Here is a 27,786-nt window from a genome sequence, read left to right as displayed (position 1 = left end):
CTCTGCTACAAGAGGTATTGGGTTTTGTTTTGTTTTAGTTGAAACGCATGTAATTACTTGAGTTTGGTGTAAAACCTGGGCTGAGAATCCTTATCCTTGAAGGCCCTAGTCAGGGAGGCCAGTTCAGGACTTTCAACCCCATCCTGTGATGTAGGCAGGTGGCAATGCTGGGGCTTGGGGGCAGGTGCAAAAACACAAGCGAGCATTGACACAGTTCTCAGACAACTTTTCAGAGGTGGAAACTTGCCTCGCCTGGGTCCTAAGAAAAATGTAGTATAGGCCAGATGCTGACCCTGAACATGCGAGCCTGGCTCCAGCCTGGGGTGTCAGTGCAGACACCGGGGTAGAGACAGAACTGAAAAAGGTGATGGTTGGGCATGTGGTTCTCAGCCCTGCAAAAGGCACTCGGCAGTCTAACCTTACTGGAAAAAAATGAGTTACTATTAATCTGTTCCTAAGGCATCCTTGTGTTTGGTTTTCAGCTTGGTTTGACTCTTCTTCCATGTGGAAACGTCTCTTTCATGTGTGATGCCCCCCTTTCACCCCCAGCCCAAAGTTTAATCAGTGCAAGGTAAATAAGTAAGCTGAACTATGGATGATACTCGTCATCTTTAGAACAGTTCTCCATGAGGTATGGTCACAGATCAGCAGGAGACTTGGCTGCAGGAGACTTGGCCACGAGGGGATGGCACAGACCTAGAGCCAATCTTGCAGTGGCACTGTGTGGCGTGTACTGCTGGGAGTGGGGGTTGTACTTGAAAACATTCACAATCACAAGTAGGGGAAGGAAAAGGATGTAAACATTAGAGCAGAATTACCTCCCTTTACCTAATTGGGTGTTCTTGGAAAGCTTTGTAAATCTGATTCCTAGGATTCAAGGTGCTTCATTTTCCTCTTAATTAGCTTTCAAGGATGTGCCTGTGTATCTCCCCAAAACACCATGGTGGGACAAATGCCAGCCTGAAGGTAGCAAGCAGCCAGTGTTTAAGTAAAGACCCCAGGAAACTGCCCTTAAAGGAACCGTTTGGTCTACTCATTGAGAAAAATGTTTTGGTGACATGATTCCCATGCAGGCAGGAGATGAGAGCCTATGCACTGCTAGGTCTAGGATCAACAGGCTGGCCTCAGGTTAAAGGGAATCAGTCAGCAGGCTGGGATTTCACATCTGGAGATCTAGCATGGAGTGAACACACAGGGTGCATGCTCCCATTATGTCAGCTGGGGTTCCAGGAACAGAGGCACCCTCAGTACAGGGTTCAGCTCACTAAGAGTAATGGACACACTCCCAGAGAGACAACGTCCATTACAGCATCAAGCTCAGAAGACAAGGGTGAGGTTGGGGACCAGGTTGGGTCTGGGAATGATGCCCCAAATGGCCACTTTAATAGTGAGAGGCCTTCAAGAGGTGGCCTGCCCACCTATATTTCAATTTGGATCTTTAAGGTAGCCTCTTTCTTCAGTATGCACTCCTAATCATTTTCTTCTGCAGTGTACATTACAATCAGGTTCTACTTACATATGCCTTGATAAAATTCTCAACTCATGTTGAACAGGTTGACTTTCTATATCTTATTTCTGAAAATACCAAACTAGCAGTGCCAAGATGCCTGCTTTCCCTCTGGACTCGCTCATGTGCTCAAAGTTAATTTGAAGCTGGAAACACATTCAGAGAATGACTGAAGTTTAGGCCAGGTGCATTGGCTCACGCCTGTAATCCCAGCACTTTGGGAGGCCAAGGCAGGCGGATCACTTGAGGTCAGGAGTTCAATACAAGCCTGGGCAACGTGGTGAAGCCCTGTCTCTACCAAAAATACAAAAATTAGCCAGGCGTGGTGGCATGCACCTGTGGTCCCAGGTACTCAGGGGGCTGAGGTAGGAAGATCCCTTGAGCCAGGGAAGTGGAGGCTGCAGTGAGCCAAGGTCATACCACTGCACTCCAGCCTGGGTGACAGAGACTCCACATCAAAAAAAAAAAAAAAAAAAAAGAGAATCACTGAAATTTAGAAGGATGTATATGGAATGTATAAAGGCTACATACACATATACTGGGGATATTGCAGCTTCCAACAACATGCCTCCTTGAGGTTCCAGTCACTTGAAAGTTTATGCCTAAAGGAAACTTTGTGCCTCAACTACTGTATTTGAAAACTTTTCAGACATGCATCAACACAATTTTTGGTTTTCCTCTGTTCAGCATGAATATTCTAATGTCTTTGCTCATGCACTCTGTAGCACCTCCTGAGGACCCATCTCACTTAGCCCATGCAAAGGACTAAAAGCCTTAGATGAATAAGAACCTTTAAAATGTGTTCAATTAGCAAAGCAGAGTTAAGATGTGTACATGCACACACATGCTTTTTATCTAAGCGCAGAATGGGGCATTTGATGACCTCAGTTAATATTCTTAATGTGTGCTGCTCCCCGGTCCCATATCCCTCTATGCCCATTTCTTCCTACAGAGTGGAAACACCACTCTTTTCTCCCAGTCCACAAGAACTGGACAAGGTCCTAAATTGTTTCCTGGAACACAGATACCTGGCTTTTCCCCTGCCTCTGTCTGGCCTTCCTCCACTTGCAACTGACATCTACAATACATGCTGGCAACACTTAGGTCTGGGGATACAGGTGCCATCCAGTATCTACAAGCTGACAGGTGTGAACTCCAGGAGAGCTGGTGTCTATCCTATGAAATGCAAGTAAAACAGAGCCTGAAATTTCCCCTGGCTTCCTTGTTCTCTAAGATACATTTAGGCTACAAATGCCATCTCCACTTTCTCCCACAGCGGGGTATGTATTGAGCCACACCTACCAGATTTAGCTCTGTGGCAATACCCACATCCATGGGGGACTACTCTATCCTGGCAGAACTCCCACTGTCAGCCGCTTGCCTTGGGCCTGATTCAACTCAGTTGACTCCTTCTGCAGCTGACTTACTGGCTCTTAGGCCTCATGGTCTCTCTTGGGTTTTGTGGTGGCTGAAACAACATGGTGCTGGACTTCTTTGGGATTAGGTTAAATTAGAATAAGAATAAAAGTCCATCTAATTAAGTGAATTGTTTGGGACTATACAACATTTTTTTTTAATGTTGTCTATTTTGTACTTAGAAATCTCTAAACTTATACCCATTACTGGAGATGGAGGCACAGATTTGGAGAAAAACATTACAATGTACTCTGAATGATAAAATGGCAAGGAAAGTCAGCTCCATGTTTGCCCTCATTGTCCAGGGTTTGTAAATTTATCATGGTTGCCACTCAGTGGCAAGCCACATAAGAGCCATGTTTCTATAACCCAACAGACTGGGAGTTGCAAGTGGAATGGATGTTCTTGTTGATACAGGCGTTGGTTCCACTCCCACATCCCTGTAAGCCTGGAGTGCGAGAAACGTCCCCTGGGCAGGGTTTCCATCTCACCATCTCTGGAGAGGCCTCTGCCGTGGCTCCAGGAGACAGGTCCTCCCCAGGGCTTTTCCTTCACACGGTGGGCAGAGCCACTGCTCACGGGCCCAGCACTGGGCTGAAGTGTGCTCTGAAGTTGCTACAATTATACCTCATTTGCTATCAGTCAGCTCTACATAGCAACCAGGTGCCATACTTCACCCATTATTTTTCTGGAACATTGAGCGGGGAATAGAACCCAGTAGAAGAGCAAGATGGAGAGGAGAAAGGGCTAAAGAAAAAGAAGAAGCGGAGAAGGGGGAAACAAAAGAGGGAGAAACTAAACCCAAAATGAGTCCTTGTCATTTAGCGGGGACTCATCCACTCTTTATAGTGCTGTTTTCCATGAAAAAATGTGTTCTAAGTTTCAAATAATGAAATTGGATATTTTCTACATAACGTCAAACCTGCCAAAGGAGAAAATACTTAGCAAGCAGTCAAGAGAACAAGTTTTTGTTTTTTAAAAAAAATCTAGGTAGAGTTTTCTACCCACGCTGAACTGAATTATGTTTTTGTTTGTTTCTTTTTTAGCTGGGATGGGATACCCAGAGATGCCCCAACATCACAATTTATCTCTGAATGGCTGATCATTTTAGCAAGGTCACTGTCACAGAACACATCAAAAAAGGCAATCATTGTAGGAAATAGGACAACAATAGCTGCTTCTACCTCCATGCTAGTATTAGGGTCAAGATCATCACACTCTGATTCCTCGGAACTGTTCGTCTCCTTGATTGGCAGCATGAGGAAGGGGGAAGAAAGAGAACACAGTTAGAACACAAGTAGCTTTTGCTAGAGAGAGAGGAGAACTTCAGAGAAGCATGGGCGATAGGATCTCGGGCACAGAAAAAACCAGGTATTTTTAAAGTGGGAGTGAGAATCACCAGGGGCAGCAGCATGCTCTTTTCAGGGAGAGGAGGCTGGGGTTGTGTACAACTGCTTATCTCATGGGAAACAGCAATGGAAACAAAATGAAGCATGAGTTTTGTCGAATTTAAACTGTTGTCTTCTGTGAGGCTGGACTTCCCAGATGAGAGTGAAGGAGAGCATACGATTTCTTTTCCCCAAGAAGGAAGTTAGACTGGGTTTTAGTTGTTCTTACTTTGCTAAGGAAGGGAAACAAAGTTCCAGGTAGATGTTCACACATTAAGGCACAATTAGTGCTATAATAATCAGTGTCTAGTTTCCATTGATCAGAGGCAGATCTTTCCAGAGGGTTCATTTTAAAGAAAGCAGATGAAATTGTTTCAAGACAGGGGTAAATAAGAGTCTGCCAGGCTTAGAATTCATGAGTTCAAAGCAGTAGATGGATTATTATAAAGAAATAATTTGAACTTCACCAATGTGCCCCCCTACTGTGTCCATGCATAGGGAAAGGCAAGTAAAATGGCCTGAAGTTGATGTTGTCTGAACTCTGGGGAAAAGAAATGAAACTTTACTAAGGACACAGTGGCCCTTAAATTCCAAACCTCAGCCTTCACAGGGCTGGGGGTTTGGAAGGCATCCCTAATTGCTTAAACCTGTGTGTATTCTCAAACCTAGGGTACCGAATGGCAGCTTTGAGAAATTTAATATGAATCAAGCATCTCGCATTTTTAAGAGACTAGTGCTGCAGATAATTTTGCTGTAAAACATCTGCACAGTATAAAGAGAAAGGTATAAAAGAAAAAAAAAGGTACTTACTTGAATTGAAGTTGCCAGGAGAAATAAAAGATAAAAAATAAATTGATCTTGCATGCAAAATCCTGCTAAACTACTTCCCTTCTGGTCCCCATACTGGAAAAAAAAAAAAATAACCCATCCACCCAATTGGCTTGTGAGAATGCTGCAGGGTGGGAGTGGATGACAGGTGGGGACGCAGCTCCGGAATACCTTACTCACTTTAACAGAGACTTTGTTGCCCAGAATATCCTTGGGTTTACGAGACCCTGTGGCTTCATTTTTACCCGTGTTCTCCACTTCCGCCCGCTTTCTCATGCGTAGAGTATGCCATGAACATGACTTCCTGTTGTACCAAAAAATGCACCAATCAAAATGGCAGGTCAGGGACAGTGAGGTGGAGGGCGGGCTCACCACCCTTGGGTGAGTCAGCAGGTGAGGTGCTCCATCAAGCCCGGGCTTCAGAGGCCCCAAACCTGCACACCAGCTCCAATGGGGGCTGGCAGCTGACCTCACCTCCAACTGGAAGTGAGCGAGGATGAACTCTGACCTCCCCTGGTAGATGTGCAAGGTTGACTGCAGCATTTGAAGAAAATATGAATCCTAGGTGACTAAAAACTCTAACAAGGGAGTTTGTATACCATACCCGTGATGCCTCACAGGACCGAGGAATTCCTCTTGTGAAGGGCATGGTGGATGGGTGAGAAAGGGGGTGAGGAGTAGAATAGGAAAGACAAGGGAAGTATATTCTAGAATGTATATGCTACTGACACTTTCCCAGGACCAGACAGAAAGACCCAAAAGGATGATGTTGAGAGTTCTACCTCATGATTTGTATTTGGGCGGGGCCACTCCCAAATAATGTTGATCAGACAGGATTTTCTGGGGCAGGCATTTGCTTAAAAAACAGTGGAGCATTGCTCATTTATCTGGATATTTTAGGGCAAAGAGTTTCTCGGTCTCTAGTCTCCATATCACTCAGTGTTTGTGAATACATGGCTTTGTCAGCCTCTAGAGGTCCTAGAGCTTCCCTGTTAGGATAAGACCTAATGTGTACTCCCAGGGAGGTGAGAGCAGCAATGGCTTTTCAATAGGCCTTTCATCCTAACTTCTTTCTTCCCACAAAGGGTCCTGGGAGCAACTTCTTCACAGACCTCTGAAGACAAGCTCAGAGTAGAGCCCTTATATTCTGTAAATATCAGATCTCAAAGACAGAGATACCAAAAGCCAAGTCACAAACAGTGTCAGTGACCCTGAGCAGGCATCATCAGTTTCAGGTGAGGTCACAGAGCTTGAAAGAAGTTCTAATTGTTGTCTGGAATAAGTGAGACGTGGCTTCCCTTCAGTATCTCCCTGTCAAAGGTGGGCCTATGCAGACAGGGCTCCATGAGATGAGCCTCCATTATGGGAGAGAGGCAGAGGAGATTTAGGAAGAAGGAAGCTGCTGCAAAATACAGAGCATCTCCTCCAAAATGCTCCACATACATCAGGATTTTAAGGGTACGTTGAGGAAGGTGCTCCAAAAATATTTATCCCCTAACACACAGGTTCGACCTTCTGAGCAGGAAAAAGCAATTGTAGTAATATGCTTGAATGTTGTGGGAAAGTGGGCTCCTTAAAAAACCCAGACCTTCTCCTGTATCTCCTAACTAGTCAGGCTGTCTACTGTCCCCTGCATACCAGCACCTTGCTCCAACTGATGAATCTGAGTAAGAACCAGCCAAGCAATCTTAGATGGCATCAGCCTGTTAACTTCAGACTTTGATAACTTTACTCCAAAATCCATGTCCCTGGCTCCTTCTGAGAACAACTCGAGTCAGGGAGATCCCTGCTGAAAGGACTCCCAGGGCAGGCAGCACATTGTGTACGTGCATGTCCATGTAGGGGCGTGTTTCTACATTTATTAAACTCTGGGTTATTTAAAATGCTTGGTGAAAAACTAGAAATATGAGCAATAACATTTCATGTTTGGAAGGAAGACTCAGAGTAGTATAAATGGCAGGACAGGCTTGGTTTAATATTCTTCTTCCCAGAAGAACTCGTCATCATGGTTTGGGGAGCTTCCATCTCTTGGTTGCAAGCCCGGGGACTGATGTGGACACAGGGTTTCAGTGACGGTTGTCCTGTAGGCATCACAACGAATTCTGACCCCTGTGGTTATGGCAGGCCTTGGGGAGGGTGTGCTGAGTGTCCTCCACTGGTAAATACTGACAACCTCTTTCAGTCCACTGCTCCCCTCCACACACACCCCCAACCCTTGTGCAAGAGCGACTGACAAGAAATCAAAATGACCCATATGTATTTCAATCTGCTCTCTTTTGCTCGGTTTGACATCCTTTTATCTTCCCTCCCATGGAATGTATGGATAAGTGGCCAACAGAACCAAAGATAGGGAGGAAGAAGTGTTTAGTACCTGGATATTTAGAGGATAAATCATTAAGAGTTAGCTCTGCAAGTCCCCTGATTAATAAAAACTTCAGTGCTTCGAGGGCCTTTATCCCAAGGCTTCCTAAAAGGCACCCAAAACAAGTGTACTTAGGATAAAATGCATGGGGGCTATTGTGCCTTAGGGGCCACTGTGAATTTTTGGTTGGGCCTGTGGTTACCTAGTGAGGCCAGGGGGATGTCAGTAGCTGCTACCCCCTGTCCTAGAGAGAGGGCCAAAGCAGTGCAGTTCTGCTGGTGCCACTGCTCAGATAGCTCGTGGGAGCCCCCTGCACCATGGTCTTCCATGGATCACTATGCAGCATGGAAAGCAGCGGGGAATGCCAGCCAAACACTGCCTTCTACTCTGGTCATTCATTGACATCAGCACTTCAGGGCTGCCCAGTTGCAGGGAACCAGTCAGACAGCATCGAATCTGTACCTTCCCTCATCTCAGAGGTTAGGGAAAATAAACAGGGGCTGTTTAGGAGGGAAGGCCAGGGTCAGAACTTTAGCAACAAAAGTACTTTTTGTGTAGGAAAAAAAAATGTCAATGCATTCACCCAAAACCTAAAATATAGAAAAGGAAAAAAACAAGAAAAGGAAAAGAAGAATTGTTTGCACATTTGAAAGTCCAAGAATAGTGAAATGGGGGGAAAAAGGGTCAACTAGTCTTTAACTTCATTAAAACATGCTCATGGTGAAAATTTATTTTACATATTTAAAATAGTACATTTAAACTGATTAGTTACATGACAGGTACAACGATGAGCATTGTGACGCCATCATATTGCACAACCTGACTTCATCCATATGGGTTTCTTTAAATAGTGCAAAATACTTTATACAGGAATGTGTTCGGAAGGGTCTTTGCAACCAAAATAAGGAAAAGAAGTATCTTACAAATTACTATGAACATATATTCAAGTGACGGGGTCGAAGGGAATTTTTAAAAAGTTACAATCTGTACAGAGGAATTACCACAGACAACCAAAAAGTTCCCTCCCTCTTGGGAGAAGCAGCGGGCCTCTGACCTTCACAGGTTTGGCATTTGTGCCAAGGTAATTTTTTGGTGTCAATCAAAAAAAAAAATATATATATATATATATATATCAGTTACTTAATACAATATAAATAGCAGTCCAGTCCAGTGAGTCCTGTGGTGGGTCAAATGTGGCAACAGAAAGCACACCTTCTGTCACCTAGGGTTTCAGTAGGGTTCTTTTCTTAATGAGTGGGGGGAAAAAAGAGAAAAAATGAACAGAAAATTACAAAACAAAAGGAAAGAAAAAACACTGCCACCACCAACAAAAAAAACTGGACCACTCCAGCCTGGATGCCCCATGCTGTGTTTGGTGCCAGCACTCAAACACTGGTTCCGTGGCACTGTTGAGAATAAGCAGCAGTAATTCCCTACCGTGTGTTTGCATTTTTGTGTTCTTTTGTTTGTTTCTGAATATTTTTAATCCTCAAACTCCTCTCCCGGGGAAGCCAACGAGGCACTTACTTGATGCTCCCGTCACTACTTTCTGCTGCTGTGGCTTTGGTGAGGGGCGCCAGGATGCTGCCTGGGACCCAGCCCTCGGCGGCGGGGGAATGGTCGCTGGCAGGCTGGTACACCAGACACATGTTCTGCTGGTTGACGGCGAGGACCTGGACCACCTCACCTTGGCTCACACAGATTTCATTCTCCTTCAGTGCGTAGTAATCTTTGATCACGGCCATGGACGAGGTCCCATTGCAGCCTCCCAGGTCGTTCTGCTGGGACATAAGGGTAAGAGGGGCACAAACACAAGGACGCTAGTTCACGTGGGCTTGCTCGGCACCCTACCCAATGGTTCAAGGCCAAATCTCCCACTAGCAGGGTAGGCAGCGGGCAGCATTCGCTCTTGAGTAATGACATAATATTAATAAGGTGCTCTGAAAGTATGTTTTTTAATAGCAATGTTTCAACAATATTATCATCCAGGGTGAATAGGCTCCAGCCCACATAAAGGTACAAACACACCTTCGACCTGGAAGCCCCTTCCTAGCATACAACCTTCCTGCCAGCATTCTCTTACAAGTGAAAGGAAGAACCTGGCACTGGCATAGGGATATGTAAGCACCTGGGCAGAGTGAGGTCAGCATAAGGGTCATGTCAGGGGTCACAATTCTTCAATGAAAAGAACATGGATTGTTTGATATTAAATTTTTCTCTTTTTGAAAATGCATTGGCTTTACTCTATATTCTGACCCTCTTATCTCTGCCCAGTTCAAAGGCAAGGCCATGACCTACCCTTACCCAACTTCCTGCAGGCACCAGGTACCCTCCCTTACTCATTAATACAAGAGATGCTGTCCATGACCTTTTCATGTGAGTCTGTATCAGGGCAGCTGCATCTAGACAGACTTGTAACTTTCCAAGGAGGTCTGGCTGCCTCATAGAGCATGGTAAGAGTCAGAAAGTCTTCAGAACATACATATATATTCTGTATATACACACATACATATTCTGTATGTATATACATACAGGATATACATACAAATTATTCAATATATACTTTTTGTTTGGCTGTTTTTGAGACAGGGTCTTGCTATGTCACCTAGGCTAGAGTGCAGTGGCAGAGTCATAGCTCACTGTAGCCTCGACTTCCCAGGCTCAAGTGATTCTCCTGCCTTAGTCACTGGGACAACAGGTGCATGCTACCACGCCTGGCTAATTTTTTTTTTAAAGTTTTATTAGAGACAAGTTCTTGTTATGTTGCCCAGGCTGGTCTTGAGCTCTCAAGTTCAAGCCATCCCCCTGCCTTGGCCTCCCAAAGCGCTGGGATTACAGGCGTGAGCCAGCGCATCTGGCCTGATATGTTTGACAAAATGCCAAAGTGCCTTCAACTTACTCCCAAAGGCAGGATTGTTTTTTAAGGTAGAAAATCATTTCCAGGTGATATGATGGAACAAATTGGTCTAGTTACTCTAATACAGGATTGAACTTGGACACTAATTATTTTTTAACATAACCAATATAAACTAATAATTTTGGGAAGAAATAAAACTATAAAATTGGAACACGTAGATAAAAAATGTAAGTGTTCCTATTCATAGAGCCACTGAGTTCTAGAGAAAACTGAGGCCTAATGAGGTTAACTAACTTGCTAATGTTCTAAAGCAAGTGAGTTGCAGAATTGGGAATAGAAACCAGGTTTGCCTGATTCCTAATCTAGCACTTTTCCCATTTCTCTCCTGTTCTACCTACCTTGTGGGGCGAAATAGCTGTGTAGACTAAATCTATGCTTGAGTCTTTGACTCGCCTCATGGTGATGTTTGAATTGTGGATTATCTATGACAAACATTCAATCCAAGTTAGACTTCTCCCATTCTCACACTGATGATCGACTTCCCTTCCACATCAGCCAATGGATGGTGAAGAACTGTGAACTTCTTTCAGTAGGTGCTCAAGGCAGATCATCATTAGAAAGGGTGATCTCTTTTTAAGATGTCAAACACTATAGCAGTGACTTTTAGATGAAGATGATCCACACCGCAACTATTCTATTTAGCAAAAATCACCCATTTTTATGATTGCTAGAGGAAACTGGTATAACTCACCCAATTTATGGGGAAAGAAAAACAAAATTGAGACTAGACTGTACTTAGTGGGCTGTTCCTGCTAAAATAATCGGCAAGCATTCAAAGATGCCACTTCCTGGCTGGGCGCAGTGGTTCACGCCTGTAATCCCAGCACTGTGAGAGGCTGAAGTGGCCATATCGCTTGAGGCCAGGAATTTGAGACCAGCCTGGCCAACATGGTGAAACCCCATCTGTACTAAAAATACAAAAATTAGCTGGGTGTGGTGGGGCACCTGTAGTCCCAGCTACTCGGGAGGCGGAGACAGGAGAATTCGCTTGAACCTGGGAGGCAGAGGTTGCAGTGAGCTGAGATCACGCCACTGCACTCCAGACTGGGTGACAGACCAAGACTCTATCTCTTCCTAAAGTAATCCCTGAGGCTGTGCCCTCATAGTGACAAGGGTGGGAGTAATGAGTTGTCACTTACCTTGCTGGCTTCGAATTTGTCCCCAGACTGGTGGTATTCAAACCCTGGACTGCCATTGGAGGTAGATATCTTCAGGGGAGGCAGAGGTGGGTTATAGCTGGAGCCCTTTGGGGGCTTCTCTGAGCCCACAGGAACAGAGGAGTAGGGCCTGGGGCTGGCTTGGGGAAGCCTGGCAGGTTGAGACCTCATCACGGCTGTGCTCCTTTCTTTCCGCTGATACTCAATGGGTGATTGCAGTGCTGTGGGATAAGAGCAGGTGGTTACTCTAAGCGTTGGGAATTCCACAAGGATTTGGAGGCCTCTTAGGCCCAAGGCCTTATGTTAGGCATCGTGTGGATAAGCGAGAAAAACACTACCCTTGATTTTAAGGCAGTGTGAGAACTAAGACATCTACCTAAATAATGAAAATACAAAAAACAAAATGGTGCCATATGTGAGGTGCCAAGGGTTATGCAAAGAGAGAGAAGGCTCTGTAATATGTGTGGTGGTGGTGGTGACAAAGAGCTTCGGAAGACAACTGTGGCCAGACTCTGCCACTTAGGATGGAGGAAGGAAGCAAGTGTGACGTGCTGGTGAGGGGAACAGGAAGTAGTCAGAGTGCCTAGGGCCTTGGGTCTCCCTGGAGGAAGAGGAAATGAGAAAGGTCTGTGAGGTGGGACATGCCATGGTATGAAAAGTCTAGAAAGTGAGGCCAGTGAATCTGGACCAAATTTTGAAGGTCATGAAAAGTAACTGGATGGAATGAACTTTAAAGCTTTAAATTCAGATTCTATCATCAGAGAGCCACATTTGAGGAACAGTAACCTTGTAGTGGTTAGGAGGAGGCACTGGAGACAGAAGGCTTCTTGTCTAATTCAGAAGCCATGGAATGGTAAAAGCGAGAGGCAGAAGGTCTAGGAGAGCGGGACCGGGGGATGTGGAATAGATGCGGCTGGGGTGAGGTCGGGAGAGATGAGACTGTGACAGCCTAGGTGGGAAAGCAATGCAAGAATCGAGGATGGTTCAGGTTTGGAGACTTGGAGGATGGCAGTCAGTGGAACTCACAAGACAGGAGAACAAGCTGATGTGAAGGGGAAGACTGGAGTTTTGTTTTATTGAGTTTAAGGTAACAAAGTTGTAAGGTCTGAGAACTACAGAGGGAGAGCCAGGCAAATGCCATACAGGTCCAATTCTTTAAGAATGACTTCAAGGGTTGACCGATTATGTCATTTTTATCAGTTTGCACTGTAACAACTATTTAAGTGGGTGAACACCTGGGGCCCAGAGAACTTCTCAATTAGAAGGATGTTGCTACTGTGATAGGTACATACCTCAACAGGACTCAACACAGGGCCACACTTCCTTTCTATTTGAGGTCTCAGAAGCAAAGATGGGCTCTGAGATACCTGCACACATCTCTGTAAGTAGGAGCCTGGCCCTGGTCCATCATCACATCCTTGTCTCTTGTATGTGTCAAAGTAATAACGGGCCCACCAGAGCACTGCCTCTCTCACTGAGGAGCGTTTTGTGGGCATTAAGTATTTAGGAGATGATAACCCAGTTCGGTAACACGGTCAACACCATGGATCCAACCAACTGCGGGTTGAAAATATATGGGAAAGGCCAGGCGCAGTGGTGCACGCCTGTAATCCCAGCACTTTGGGAGGCCAAGGCGGGTGGATCACTTGAAACCTTGTCTCTACTAAAAATACAAAAATTAGCCAGGCGTGGTGGCATACGCCTGTAATCCCAGCTTCTTGGGAGGCTGAGGCACGAGAATCACTTGAACCTAGGAGGTGGAGATTTGCAGTGAACCAAGATCTTGCCACTGCACTCCAGCCTGGGTGACGGAGTGAGAGACTGTCTCAAAAAAAGAAAAAAAGAAAGAAAAAAAAAATATATATATATGGGGGAAGAAGATGGAAAAAAGATGGTTGTAGTCTGTACTGAACATGTACAGAGTTTTTTTTTTCTTGTCATTCCATAAACAATATAGTATAACAATTATTTACACATCATATATATTATATTAGGTATTATAAACAATCTAAAGATGATTTGAAGTATACAGGATGATGTACATAGGTCATATGCAAACACTATGCCATTTTATGTAAGGGACTTGAGCATCCACAGACTCTGGTTTCCTCAGGAGGTCTTGGAACCAATCCCCTGTGGATACCAAGGGCTGACTGTATCTTCATGATTCATTAAGAGAAAGGTCTCTTGGAACCAAGTAAAGGTCTGAATCATTGACTATGCCTAAATAAATACAGTTCCAAGTTCTAAGTACATACCAGAGTTATAAAGTAGGCCTTATCAAACTGATTTTATGAATCAATTCCCATCATATGGAATTGTGATATTACCTGGTTATTTACAATAATTGTGCTAAAACATTTGAAAATAGTATGCTTTCTTAAATAAGCTAAATGGACAGCCTGTATTCTTTCACCAACCTCCATTTGCATAACGTAATTCTCAGAATCAAGAAAACTGCATCCCTACAGGGTTTGTTTTTGACTGATTGATACAGTGTCTCATGTCTGATCCTGCTTCTTTCTTCACTTTGGTTGCTAGGGAGATCATAATTAAATAAATGAGTGCTCTAACACTAGCACCTATACTGCAGTTCTGTGGTTCACAACCTTAATTTGAAGTCCTGTAGCTGTGGATTCAAGTCCTGTTTCTATTGCTCACTGTTTCTGTGACCTTAGACAAGTTCTGAGTCTCCTTTTCCTCACTTGAAAAAAAGTAGGACAAGAGTACTTACCTCTCCATGTTGACGTGAGGATTAAATGTGAAAAACCACGTAAAATGCTTAGCATAGTGCCTGACACAGAGCAAGGATTCAATATACAGGAGCCATTATTGTTAGGTCAATAACTTCTTGTTTCAACTTACTGTTATACCTTATTTTTCTTTTGTCCCAAATTGATGAATTTTAAAATTCCTAATTTCTGCTTAGAATCTATCAGAAACTCCTAATTAATAGAATGCAATTTAAATGGATATATTTTATATATGCACACATTTTTGCATAAAATTATTTTATCAACAAAAGTGTTCATTTGAAGTCATATATTCAGAAATCATAAGCCATACACAACTTTCATGACCATCCCTCAGGGCTGGGCTGGTGTTTAATTTTAGATATTTTAGAGTGAAAAGAATCCTAGAGATCACTTAGTCTAGTTGTTTTTCACCAAATTTTTTTACAGTTGAGGGCCAGGAGCCTGGCCCAAAAATACTTTCTGTAAGTGCAAAATTGCTTTGAAGTCTCATGTTCTATCTTAAAAAGTCGTGGCATCCTGTTACGTGATCTTCTTCTATTTGTCTTTAAAACACTGTGCTAAATCCCTTATAATATAGGGAAACTGATATTGTAGGGAGGATGCCAGGTTTCCTGCTTCCAGGAAGACTGGCTCATCATGGAGCATGCCAGCATGGGCAGAGTATATCTACCTGAACTCTCTTTTTCACAAAACCAGTCACAAGGCCCAGAGAAATGTCATGACCTGCTCAAGGTCCTCAACTCGTATGTCACCTTTTATCTTTCCCTTCAGCATTCAGTTCCATTCTAGACACCCAGAACATGCTGTATCTGGATCATTTGAGAGTCCAGATCCTAGTACTGGCATGAAAATGTGACACACCCAAGGGTGGGCCTGTACATGTGTACATGTGTGTACCTTTGTGTGCACTCATGTGAGCACATATGGCCATGTAGTAGAGATCTCAGGACAGGCAGGAAGAGGTGGTATACCCAAAGGTGTGTGTGTGTGTGTGTGTGTGTGTGTGTGTGTGTGTGTGTATGTGTGTCTATCCAGGCATATGTGATTGCTGAGTCTTCAGGTTTACTTCATTACTAGTTACATCTTGCATTCAACTACAAGCTCTGTTTCTGCTTGGTTAGATGTCAGAGCTAACCAAGTCAGCAGAGATCAGCCACTAGTTTAAAATCGCACACCCCTTTCCCATGCCAAGCTCAGTGTGAAGAAAACCCCAGCAGAGGAAAAAATAAAAAAATATATTCAAAGTGGCAACTCTACTTCACTTCAGTTCACACCACTCATGAGGGAGCTCCTGCAAGGGCCACAGAGAGCTACACCCCCTGTGTAACCACCAATTTTCTTCTAGGAAGTTTCAGGGTATTACAGAAATTTAAAGTTAGCAATCATTCTCATTTAAAAGGGGTAAGGCTGGCTAGCAACGTGGCTTATTTAGGCTCTCACACTGTTGGGAGCAGAGGAGGGATTTGAACTGATTGGCCAAACTCTCATTTATCTCTAGTTAACACTAGAGAAGCTATGAAAAGTGGAAAAACACATGTCATTTCTAGCCGGCCCTGGCCCCTTAGACACAGAGGATATGCCTACCTCAGACTTTTGCCCAAATTAGTACCAGGCGGTAGTGATGGCAACAAGACATATATCCTGTGTCCCATAAGCGAAATCTCTTCTATCAGAAAGATGGAGCTTCTTTTCCATACCCTATCTGTTCTTCCTGTGTATTCAGATTCAGAAAAATTCAAAAGTGTTTCTGAAAACTACAAAGTTGGAGTTCCATAAAATGTGATCTGGGTTCATAACTCACCATGAACCCAGACCCAAGGAAGCTCAGAAGTTGTGGAGTCCCCTGACATGGCCCTGCAAGAAACCAAGCCCAGCACCCACCATTCAAAAAGTCTCGCTGTGTTTCTAAGACTTGATTGATGTCCTGCACCCAGGCCTGCTGGATGTCAGCGTTGGCGGCTTGCAGAATGACCCTCTCAGAAGTCTCTCTGTTCATGAGTGCAAACTTGCAGGGATCATTGTCCACATTCTCCTCCAGGACCAAGTAATTCATCTGGAAGAAAACAAGTTGATCCTTTTTATATTTAAGAGATTTTTAAAATATCAGCAACATATTACTGTTCCTCAAAGTTTCTATTTCAGGACAAGCTTCCAAATTTTGCCCTGGATCTAGCAGGACAGTACTTAGGTTTTTGTCTCTGGGTGAGTGACATGGTCCCAGGGAACCTGCAGGATCATGCTGGAGACTGGCTCAGCCTATCACTTCAGCTCACAGATAATCACTGTCGTTCAACCTCCATGACCGAAGGTTATTAGCTGAAAGATCTTCATGGTTCTGGATGTCACGACTCCAGTGCCTTGTCTTAGGGAAGCAGCTCCCAAAAACTGAGCTCTTCCTTGCCCCTTCATATCACCATTGGGATCCTCACCTTGATACTCCTTTTGAACATGTAGCCAGGGGTGAGGGATCCCTTCCTGAGCAGTTCACTGAAGATGACAATCTGCTCAAAGAGGAACACGCGCCTCTCTTTGGTCCGGGACTGCATGCCTGCATCCAGCTCAATCACATAGAATGTGTCCTGCTGTAGCAGCTTCCCCTGAGCAGTCAGGGTGCCCTGAAGGAAAGAGGGGCTGGGGTGAAGTGAATGAAAAATGGGGAGATGGCCACTGCCCTCTGGGTCCAGAGAACCTCCCCATCTGGGGATACGGACAACAGATCTGACATCAAAATCCTCAGGGCTCTAGGAAGAGACTGAATTGGGACCCACCCACTCATCCGGGGGCCGACCTTGGCCATTTTCCTGCTCACACAAGGGCCCTGGAGGGAAAGGGAAAGCAAGCTGTGGAACCCCTGAGAAACAGCTCCAGGCAAATGCCAGAAGGCAGGAAGGTAACATTATTAGCAGAAAAGACATAATCCTGGTCCTTCTTGTTTTTTATTGAAAGGACAATGGAAAGTAGGTGACACTTGGAGCTACAAGTGGCCTTTCCATCCTCAGAGTTCTGAGAACTGTGCCTGCCTGGTTCCTTTGCAGTATGGGCCAAGGACCAAGGGCATTCTCATGGCCACCAACCTTGGACTCACCTGTAGACAAGGGAAGTGATGAAGGCAGGACCACAAATATTCGGATAAGTCACTCCCCTCTCTTCTTCAATTATTTTAGGATGGGGAAATTCTGCAATCTTAGTTTCTAGTTATAGGCCAACAGGTAAAGTTGGGGGTACTATAGATAGATCTCCACATTTTATATGCTGGTAGATACTTTTCTGGTTTCTGTGATTCTTCTAAAAATGACTCCAGGGTGGGTGCGGTGGCTCACGCCTGTAATCCCAGAACTTTGGGAGGCCAAGGCAGGTGGATCACCTGAGGTCAGGAGTTCGAGACCAGCCTGCCCAACATGACGAAACCCCATCTCTACTAAAAATATAAAAATTAGCTGGGTGTGGTGGTGTGTGCCTGTAGTCCCAGCTATGGGGAGGCTGAGGCACGAAGATCACTTGAACCTGGGAGGCAGAGCTTGTGGTGGGCCGAAATTACACCACTTCACTCCAACCTGGGCAACAGAGCGAGATTCTGTATCAAAATAAATATACATATAAATTAATTTTTAAAAATTAATAAAAAAAAAAAATGATTCTAGCTACTAGGCCACCTGACACCTAACTGAGGAGGTAGAACCTATTTGGTTTGTCAGTTTCTAATGAGATTTTCAGAGACATCTTCACAGCTTCAAAGGGAATATGGCCCAACCCAGAAAGTCTTCCCAGACTCTGACAGAGCACCTTGCATTTCTATTGCTTTGCAACAAGAAGACCCTGACATCAGAGAGAGCAATCTGAGGGCCTCCTCTGAAATGCAGGTACTCCTTCTCAGGCGACAACTCTGTCCTTCGGCGCAAATGTGGCCATTCCCTTCATGTGATGCCTTATTCCAAACACTACCCAGCAGAAGGGTTATTTTTCTTTTGTGTTCCTGAGAAGTGCCTGCCCTCTGCTTGGATCATGGCTCCTTACTGCCAATGTCAGCAGCCAAACAGGCTTATCTCTACCCTGGTCCAAAGTTAATATTAAGCCAGTGACCAGCTAGCCAGGAAAGCTCTATTAATATTACATAAGAACCTATCATGGCTTATAGCTCGGCCAGCATCAAAGGGAAAGCCAAAGGATTTGAAAGTGGGGGGGAATTTAAAAGAGGAGGCTCTAACTTCTCTCAAGCCCAAAGCCATGGGCTGAGGGAATAGACACATGCTCACTGTCCTTCCCAGTTACCTGAAGGAATGCCAAAAGCAGGTTCTGGTGGCTTAACAAAAACAGGAGAGAGCAGTGCTTAACTTAAAAGCTTGATTCCGTGCTTGTGTGTGCCCTTACATGGACACACACACGCGCACATGCACATGAACAACACAGCTCCTGTGAAGTTTAACTTGGGGCAGACAGCACAATCAGATGCCACTCCTGCCGGTGGTCACTTCCTCCAGAGACCCAGAGAAGCACAGTTAGTCTCCTGTTCAGAAAACATGGGGTCTTCAAGGTTGAAGAGCAAAAGGGATCTCTTGGTTTGTTCAGTATAGCCTCAGTCCTGATGTAATGCCAAGGGAAAAAGTATAAAACTCCACCCAGTATGACTGAAGAAAAATAGTTAAGAACTCAGTGTGTGTCTGCCGAGTAACCCTGCTTACACTAATGCCTCCGGCCTGCTTTGGAAGATCAAGAGCTTATGAAAAACGCACAGCAAAGAAAACCGTCCACATAGTTCCTGTCACAGCAAAGCATGAAAACCAGACAGGGACACATGGGATGGGCTGGAAGGGCAAGGAGGAGAAGAGAATTTGGCTCAACAATGTCATGAATCCAATGCATGAACTCAAACTTAAATACACTATCCCCTAAATTACTCATATAGTGGTATGAGTATGAGTCAACTATATATCTGTCTTGTATCTATTCCATTCCAGTGTAGCCAGAAAAAAAACAAGCCATTTATTTCTTAGTTATCTCAAATTCTAGGAATCCCTTTGCCCCAAAAAAGGAATAATGAAAGCTTAGGTTTCAGACTGCTGGGAAATAGAAGATACACATCTTTATCTAAAGGGATCAACAACTACTAGGTACCAATCAATAATTGTGTCAGTTCCAATTTTATCATATTAATCTTAAAAACATATTATGTGTGGCTAATTTATTAGGTTTGGATATACATTAATAATAGTCAGTTATTCAGTTTAAATTAGAAAGTCAATTTGCTCTTCAAAGGTTCACTGTTATGGGCTGAACTGTGTTTTCTCTCCTTCCATGCCCCTCATCAATTCCTATGTTGAAGTCCTGGCCCCTAATTGCCAGAATGTCAGCATGTCACCTTATTGGGAAATGGGGTCTCTACGGAGGCAATCAAGTTAAAGTGAAGTAGTCATGCAAGTGAGCCCTAATAGAATATGATTGATGTGCTTATTAAAAAAAAAAAAAAAAAAAAAAAAGGAAACAGTTGGGAGTGGTGGCTCATGCCTGTAATCCTAGCACTTTGGAAGGCTGAGGCAGGGGATCACCTGAGGTCAGTTCAAGACCAGCCTGACCAACATGGAGAAACCCGGTCTCTACTAAAAATACAAAAAATTAGCCAGGTGTGGTGGTGCATGCCTGTAATCCCAGCTACTTGGGAGGCTGAGGCAGGAGAATCGCTTGAACCTGGAAGGCAGAGGTTGTGTCGCCATTGCACTCCAGCCTGAGCAACGAGAGCAAAACCCCATCAAAAAAAAAAAAAAAAAAAAAAAAAAAAGAACTCTGGGTCTTTCCAATCTCCTTGGAATTCTGACTTTGGTTTGGCCAAATGCTCTGTAACTTCTTATGACCTCCCTACTGCTGGACTTCCTAAAGAGATGCATCTTCCAGGACTGTGAACCAGAGGGGCCCAGGCATGAAGGCATAGTGGTGAGTGAATGAAGGAGGCAGAGGCAGGACACAGGGCTTCGGAGGGAGGAAGCCGCAACAGCTTGGACTTCTACTGTCCTGGAGAGAGTGGGCTTAGACGCATTCTTAAAGACTCACCTCGAAGCCTTGCAGACGTCCTAGATTCATCATGTCATTGCAACGTTTGGGAACAAGGCACATTAACTCCACTGCTTTCTGTGGGAAAGAACAATCGTCACTCAGGAGGGGGAACAGCACTCAGGTAGGAAGCTCTTGGTAATTCAGTGCTGGAAAACAGGGACTTCATCTCTGGTGGCTCCTTTATTCTAGGAAGGGACACTGGTTCCTGCTGTCCACTCAGAGAGTATGGGGCTTTCTGTTCCAGAGAGGGGGTGTTGGTCCTCAGCACAGGGGCTCCATGTCAGTCACTGAGCATATGTTGGGGGAATATTACTCAGCTCCTCCTTTCCCTACCTTCCTGTTTTTGTTCATCAAGTCCCTTGCCTTCTCAGATTTTCTTTCTTCTCTCTGTTGCTTCCTGGCTGCCCAGGCAACAGCTTAGCCTGGCTTGTGAGCCACTAGAGGTCTTAAACTAAAATAATCTGTCAGAATGGTCTGTAACCTCTCTGGCTTAAAATAATCCCATGGTAACATTGTCTCAAAGGACTTCACTTGGAAGTAGTCTGCAGGGTTTGGATAGGGAGGTGAAAATGGAATACTTTATATGTTTGACTCAAATAATACTTGCCTTCACGAATAAAATTGCGTACTGAGGCTTTTGTGCAACTTACATCTAATCTCTGAAGGATATTAAGGGGTAACCCTTTCCTACTATGTGTCACCAGGAACCTAAAGAACACCAGTGGGGCTCAGCTGTAGTCCACCCCAGGACAGACGTTATCGAGTTCTAGGAAACGCTGTGTTAACACTTGCCATTCCTCAAGCAGGTACAAAGCTGTTTACAAGAGCCTCTTACTGTCCGAGAGGGATGCACCTGGATCCATGGTCTTCCTGAGGCAATCTTTTCCCCTCTAGAGAGAGATAACCAATATGGCCCCTAAGAACAGCAAGCGTTACAAGCAGAAAACTCACCTCGATATCTGAGCACTCCAAACCAGCCTTCTCACTGTATCTCAGGAAGTCCTAACAAGTAGGGGAAGCAGGGGAGTGTGGGAAGGGGTAAAATTAGTCAAACAGCGGGGAAACAACTTATCATAAAAATACAATAACACCCTGGAGACTTTCCTTCCCAGCAGAGGTGCAACGGTTTAGAGTAGCTGAGAAATGAAATTACGAGTCATGTAAGATGTAGTAACAGAGAGAGAACTCCCAGAATACTCAAAATTTCTTTTTCTTTTTTCTTTTCTTTTCTTTTCTTTTCTTACTTTGTTTCTTTCTTTTTTTTTCCCTTTTTTTTGAGACAGAGTCTCACTCTGTTGCTCAGGCTGGAGTGCAGTGGTGCGATTTCGGCTCACTGTAACCTCTGCCTCCCAGGTTCAAGCAATTCTCCTGCCTCAGCTTCTTGAGTAGCTGGGATTACAGGTGAGTGCCACCACACCCAGCTAATTTTTGGGTTGGCCAGGTTGGTCTCGAACTCTGACCTCAGGTGATCCACCTGCCTCAGTCTCCCTAAGTGCTGGCATTACAGATGTGAGCAACTGCACTCAGCCTCAAAATTTCAAAGCTATGGGAGAAGGAAGAGTGAGAGGGAGGGAAGACAGAAGGAAAGGGGGATTATGACAAGAAAGGAGAGAAAGGAAAGTTAAGTCTCTCTTTCCTATTTAGCCTCTGAGTTCCATAAGATGAATCAAGTTAAGCCATTGTTTAAAATATAATTAGGCTGGGCACAGTGGCTCATGCCTATGATCTCAACACTTTGGGAGGCCGAGGTGGGAGGATTGCTTGAGGCCAGGAGTTTGAGACCAGCCTGGGCAACATAGTGAGACCCTGTCTCTACGAAAAAATAAAAAATTAGCCAGGCATGATGGCTTGCACCTGTTGTCCTAGCTACATGCGAGGCTGAGAAGGGAGGATCGCTTGAGCTCAGGCATTTGAGGCTGCAGTGAGCTATGACGGTGCCACTGCACTGCAGCCTGGGTGACAGAGTGAGACCCTGCCTCAAATATAAATAAATATATATAATATTTGATAATATATATTGATTATATGTAAAATATATTGATTTTATATTTAAATATATATATATATAAAATCAAATTTTAGGTATTACTAATCTAAGGTTTCTAAAGCCTTGCCTTTCCCTTTCTTTGTCCCTTGTAGTTCACTCTGATTTTATATTCTTATTATTTTTTAAAGGTATCAAGTCAATGATTGAGACAAAGTAAGAATGTGAATTGAAAAAGGAAAATCAAGTAACAACCTGCCACCTTAAGGGCAGGAAGAACAGTCATGCAGTTTATCTGGGGGCAAAGCTGATGGAGTAACCAGCAGTCGGATAAAAGTTCCCACGTCCCTACCACCCCTCCCACAGTTCACAGTCCTTTGGGACAGTGTGGTGGAGGCAGAACGCCTAGCACTACGCTAACCTGCTCTGAGCCTGAGGGACCCTTCTCCAGCCCTGACCCAGGCTCCCAGCATCTTACCTTGAGGAGCAACTGGTATTTTGTTATTCTCTGAATGGGCTTGATGAGGAAGTCACTCAGTGTCAGCCTCTGATTTATCTCCTGTTTTACCTCCTGAAACACAGGCAGCAATATTAGAAGAAAAAGGAACTGAAGAACTAGGGTGCTCTGAATCAGGGTTCAAAGGCGTGGAAGACAGGTCTGCATGTTTTCCAATGAAGCTGAAGAATCTTTAAGCAATGTGAGAGGTAAAATTGCCTAGAGGACCATTCACTTGTTATGAACAACACGTAACACACATCACCACTGGCTTCCTGCCTTCCTCCCATGCTTTTACAGTGAGTACTTCCACACCTTGGTCTTCACCCCAGTCCTGGGAGACAAGCTGGAGGGGCCTTATTCTCTCCACTGCTTCAGGGAAAAAGCAGGGAAAAGGGGCTTCTCCTTGACACACAAGCCTTTGGAGCAGGGCCCTAAACTCAGATCTCCCAACACTCAGCTGAGCGCTCTTTCTAAGTGACAGTGCTGCCTTTCTGCCCGCAAAATCAATCCTTCCAGGCTAGGCCAAGCAGAGACTAGGAAGTGGCTGCAACCCCTTCAACCAACAGAAGGCTCCTCAGTAAGTGGTCCCTGGGGGACTGGTGGGTACAATCTGCTCCAGGGTCACTTAAGAAGAACTGGAGCTTCTCAAACCGTCTCTGTGTTCAGGCTGATTCTGCAAATAGGGGCTTCTCAAATGAGAACCCAGACTGGGCCACCTCCGCTCCTCTCAAGTGAAGGTGCTCATGAAAATTTAGCTAAGAAGCTGCTTTCTTTGTTGAGGCAGCTATTCCTGCCGTGAAGGGGTCAACGGTGCTGTGTGGGGGTCACCTATGGATGGATGATGTCTGGTATTTCTGAAAGTGGCTGTCTCGGCCTGAGTTTTCCTCCCATCCTAGTTCAGCAAAGCCCGCATAGCTTACCTCAAAGTAGGTGTCATACTCAGCAACGATGTACTCTGAGCGCGGCTTATTCTGACAGTACCACACGTAGATGTGCAGTTTCCGTTCCTGAAAGAACAGAGAGAGACATGCGGACAGTCAGGCATCTTGTGCCTTTTGTTCAATCTCAGAGTGCCGTGCTGGCCTCCACGTGAACGAAGGACAAAGGCGCACTTGGGGAGGCACCAAGGCAGCTGAATACCAGGGATATAAATGTGGTGGGCAAGAGCCACTTTCCAAATCGCCATGGTGGTCAAAAAAACAAACAAAAAAACTCAGAGAGGGCTGAGAAGGAAAGTCAGTCAAGGAAGAGCAGAAGAGAAGAAATTTTATTTACTTTTCTTCTGAGACAGGGTCTCGCTCTGTCACCCAGGCTGGAGTGCAGGGTGGGGCCATCACGGCTCACTGCAGTCTTGACCTCCCGGGCTCAAGCGATCCTCCTGCCTCAGCCCCCAAGTGGCTAGGACTATAGGCATGTGCCACCAGCCCTGGTTAATTTTTAAATTCTTTGTAGAGATGGGGGCCTCACTATGTTGCCCAGGCTGGTCTCAATTCCTGGGCTCAAGCAATCCTCCCACCTTGGCCTCTTGAAGTGTTGGAATTACAGGTGTGAGCCACTGTGCCTGGCCAGGATTTTAAAATGAATATAAATGAGCCTAGTGAAGGAGTTGGGGAGGAGGTGATGGGAGACACTCACATGCTTAATAAAGAGCTGTGCCAATCTATCTTGCTCCTGGATACACTTTTCCAGTTCCGCCAGGAAAAAACTAAAAGGAGAAAGGGGATAAGAGAAGGAAGCCACATTATTCAGAACTGTATTATTTCTCAATAATAAGATGAGGGACAGAAGACTCTCCCCTAAGCCCTACCCCTTGAGTCAGATGCAGGAAGAGGACGCAAGTCCTGGGTTCCCAGGACACTGGATACTCGGGGCAGCGTTAACACTTACTCCTTATGCCAGTCATAAATCTGATGAATATTTCCAAACACGATTTTGTCCTTTCCTCGCATATCCTCAGGGACACCCTTTTCTTCTATTCTCTTCATGAAGCCCTGCAGCAGCAAAGGCAATTGTTAGTAGCATATTTTCAGAGGAAAGCTTTCTGGGCCGTGCCGCACACCACAGCACCCCTGCGAGCCCACACACTCTGCGTGAGTTTGAGGACAAATGCTTCTATGGTTTCTCACTATTCAACCAGGTCTTTTACCCCCAGTGCAGAGCAAAGGACAAAACTTTTATGAGTTTCAGGATCCCCTTCTTTGTCTCCAGTCCCCTTAAGAAAGCAGAGCACAGAAGAAAACAATAAGCTGTCCCTCTTCCTTCTCCCAGTCCAAGTTAATCAGGTCTGTAAAGGCTCAGAATTAGATACATCTGGCCTAGAAGTCTTACTATGCTAATACTTTATAGTCTATAAAATGCGATCATATAGAATTTCATTTTTGGTTTAACATCAGGTTTGGAGGTTGGACAGGTAGCATTATCTCCATCTGACAGACAAGAAAACCCAGGCACCTGGGTGTTGGATGACTTGTCCCATAATCACACCGCTGATGTCTGAGTTCCCTGCAGTTCAGCCTCCCAGTCTCCAGATTCCCTCGTCCTCTACTCCTGGGCTGGACTGCGTATGGAAGCTGCTGTACCTCTTCCACCCCCCCAGCTCCACAAAAAGAAAAGAATAACTTTCCATAAGTTAAAATTCAGGTCTTCTATATGCCTGGTTAATCTGTTTATCCAAGGTTCAGGTAAGCAAATACAAAACCCTAAGTCAGCAGATTTCACAGGATGGAGACTCAGGCCAAATGTAAGGAAGCAGCAGGCAATGTAGGCATATAATTTTTAGACTTCATGTTCTTTCAAGATGATTAACAATAGGGCTCTAAGTCACTCAAATTAGCTATTTATTTTCTCAGGTTTTTTTTCATCCAAGTGTCTAAGTTCCTCGTAAGTGAATCCCTACAGAGCTAGAGTTGTTTAATTTACTACCAAGTTGACTCTTAACTGTGGACCTGTCAACCTTGCTCATTGGTGGGTTTTCCTTTTATCTGTGTTTTTGCTAGCTATAACACTTATCCTTAAAATCTACGGAAATGTACAAGCCCTAAGATTCCACTAAGAATGACCTGTTTTATGCCTATGTGGCTCATAGCTCTGAAGAATATATGTCCACATAGTTAAACATCAAAGAAAAGCTCTTAAGACAATAGCTTGGTCACCAAAAACAAAGTGGAATGAGTTCCACTCTAACCAAGAGGCTCCCCGAAATGCTATAACATTCGGGCCTCTACCTCCCTCTGAATAGCTTATTTCAAGGGGAAAAGAAAAATATTGCCTACATATTCACTTATTATCATTTTTATTTTCATTTCTGCAAGTGCTCAGACAGTAAAGTATATGTAACCATCAGATTAAAACACCTTAGCCTAGGTAGAGTCCAATGTGCTCCTGGTTGGGTGACCACAGACCCACCTGGAACCCTCTACTTACCTCCACCACAATGCCCAGATCCTTGACATAGTCTTTCTCTGTCTGTACCAGCTCATTCAGGACAAACCTGAGCAGGAGATTAAGAACAATGAGTGTTCCTCTTCATTGTTAAGCCAAAAATCTTCACTTAAGTTCACAGAAAAGTTACTTTGGCACCTTTATGACAAGACCCCCTAAAACACCCACATTTATCTCCTGGGAAAGATGCTTACGGATGCTTTCCCTACAGAAGGCCCTATTGAAGGGCTGAGGACACCAAGGTCAGAAAGGATGTCCCCAGGTGACATACAACAGTCACACAAAAAATGACACTCAGCACCTAGCATTCTTCTTTCTATTCTTCACGTGTTTCTCCCTCACCTACAACTGAACAATTATATAGACAGAGGGCAGAAAGAATGACAACCATTTTGGCAAAACTGAGTTTTGAAAGCTTTGAGGCCAGGGTCGGCGGGGGATCAAGATGAGACTTTTCTTCCTTCATTTCAGCTCCATTCTTCACTTAACAAGAGGAGAAAGAATTTGATTACCAACCTGTAAGTCCTCCAAGACATGGATAGATACCAAGTGAAGCTTTTAAGATATGGAAGTTGCAACTATTCAGATAGGTATCCATGGTAACTGGCCTGGAAGACCCCCAGTCAAGGCCAGAAAGATGGACTGCAGACACACCAAAATCATACCTTTAATGCATCCCTACCTTCTCCAGGATGCAGGATTTAACAATTACAAGGACATTTGCTCTCTTGGTTTCTTTCTTGTTAATTCTTTCTACCACACTATGTGCCACTCCCTTCATCTGGGTTTTCCCATGCTTATAATAAGGTAGGTATTGTAAAGCCTATTTTATATAAATGAAAATGCAGAGACAGAAAGATTAGGTAGCCTGACCATGATTATAAAGTGAGTAGCAGAGCCAGGATTTGAACCCAGTTGTTTTAAGAGTCCAAAAATCATGCTCTTTCCCAGCAGCCCACTGCCTGGTAAACTACTCTGACTGGCTCTTGGGAGTCCCTGAAGCCTCAAACCCAAACACTCTTTCTGTCTTTTGTCCAGACGCTAAAGAGCTTTACATAAAATGCTAATAGTTGTGCACAGGGGCAGGGTGGTGCTGTGCAACCTACTGGAGTCAAACTCTTCCAATCTGATTGGAACGAGTTTTGCCTGGGACCACACAATTTTGGGCCCAAGTAGCAGAAGGGATAAAGTTCTGAGATGTCAAAGTGGGACCCCAGCACAAGGGTGGTAACCATTTTGAACCCAGGGAGCAATTCATCTGAAATTCTTGCTCTGTATAGCCCCAGAAGCCACCACATTCCTGGGGCTGGGGCCTCTGGGCAATGGGGAGGAAGCGGAGGAACACACGCTTCTTTATCAGTGCACCCAGCACTTCCAACAGCTCCCTCTCCAGCACAGACAATCATGTGTTTTAGGCCACAGGAAGGAACTGGCAAGGCCAAATAAAAGCATTTAAATATATCTTTACCATGGCCCAAGTTACTGC

General features: G+C 44.6%; 1 protein-coding gene and 1 long non-coding RNA gene across 22 annotated transcripts in view; one reads left to right on the top strand and one right to left on the bottom strand.

Moving 5' to 3' along the window:
* Window positions 1-27,786, bottom strand: part of KALRN (kalirin RhoGEF kinase) — a 690,448-nt gene that overhangs the window by 39,618 nt on the left and 623,044 nt on the right. For 14 of the 21 annotated variants that reach the window (XM_031662269.1, XM_031662320.1, XM_031662272.1 and 11 more), the window contains 13 exons: window positions 26,283-26,349; window positions 24,747-24,850; window positions 24,495-24,564; window positions 23,780-23,866; window positions 22,839-22,931; window positions 21,328-21,378; window positions 20,374-20,451; window positions 16,761-16,946; window positions 16,213-16,384; window positions 11,558-11,796; window positions 9,029-9,279; window positions 5,320-5,443; window positions 4,108-4,167 (listed from right to left, as the gene is read on the bottom strand). In XM_031662269.1, coding sequence (XP_031518129.1) covers window positions 4,108-4,167; window positions 5,320-5,443; window positions 9,029-9,279; window positions 11,558-11,796; window positions 16,213-16,384; window positions 16,761-16,946; window positions 20,374-20,451; window positions 21,328-21,378; window positions 22,839-22,931; window positions 23,780-23,866; window positions 24,495-24,564; window positions 24,747-24,850; window positions 26,283-26,349 — 1,582 coding nt within the window. Of the gene's footprint in view, window positions 1-4,107; window positions 4,168-5,319; window positions 5,444-8,201; window positions 9,280-11,557; window positions 11,797-16,212; window positions 16,385-16,760; window positions 16,947-20,373; window positions 20,452-21,211; window positions 21,293-21,327; window positions 21,379-22,838; window positions 22,932-23,779; window positions 23,867-24,494; window positions 24,565-24,746; window positions 24,851-26,282; window positions 26,350-27,786 lie in introns of those variants that run through there. The other 7 variants (XM_031662338.1, XM_031662345.1, XM_031662341.1 and 4 more) reach the window with 4 other exon arrangements.
* Window positions 6,512-26,852, top strand: LOC108583844. The gene is made up of 3 exons (XR_001898657.3): window positions 6,512-6,597; window positions 22,943-23,065; window positions 26,772-26,852. It is a non-coding gene; the product is annotated as an uncharacterized LOC108583844 (long non-coding RNA).

The sequence above is a fragment of the Papio anubis genome, chromosome 2, assembly GCF_008728515.1.
Source record: "Papio anubis isolate 15944 chromosome 2, Panubis1.0, whole genome shotgun sequence".
In the NCBI taxonomy this organism is placed as follows: domain Eukaryota; kingdom Metazoa; phylum Chordata; class Mammalia; order Primates; family Cercopithecidae; genus Papio; species Papio anubis.
Note: the sequence above shows the minus strand (reverse complement) of the source record. Positions and strands in the feature narration are given on the sequence as shown.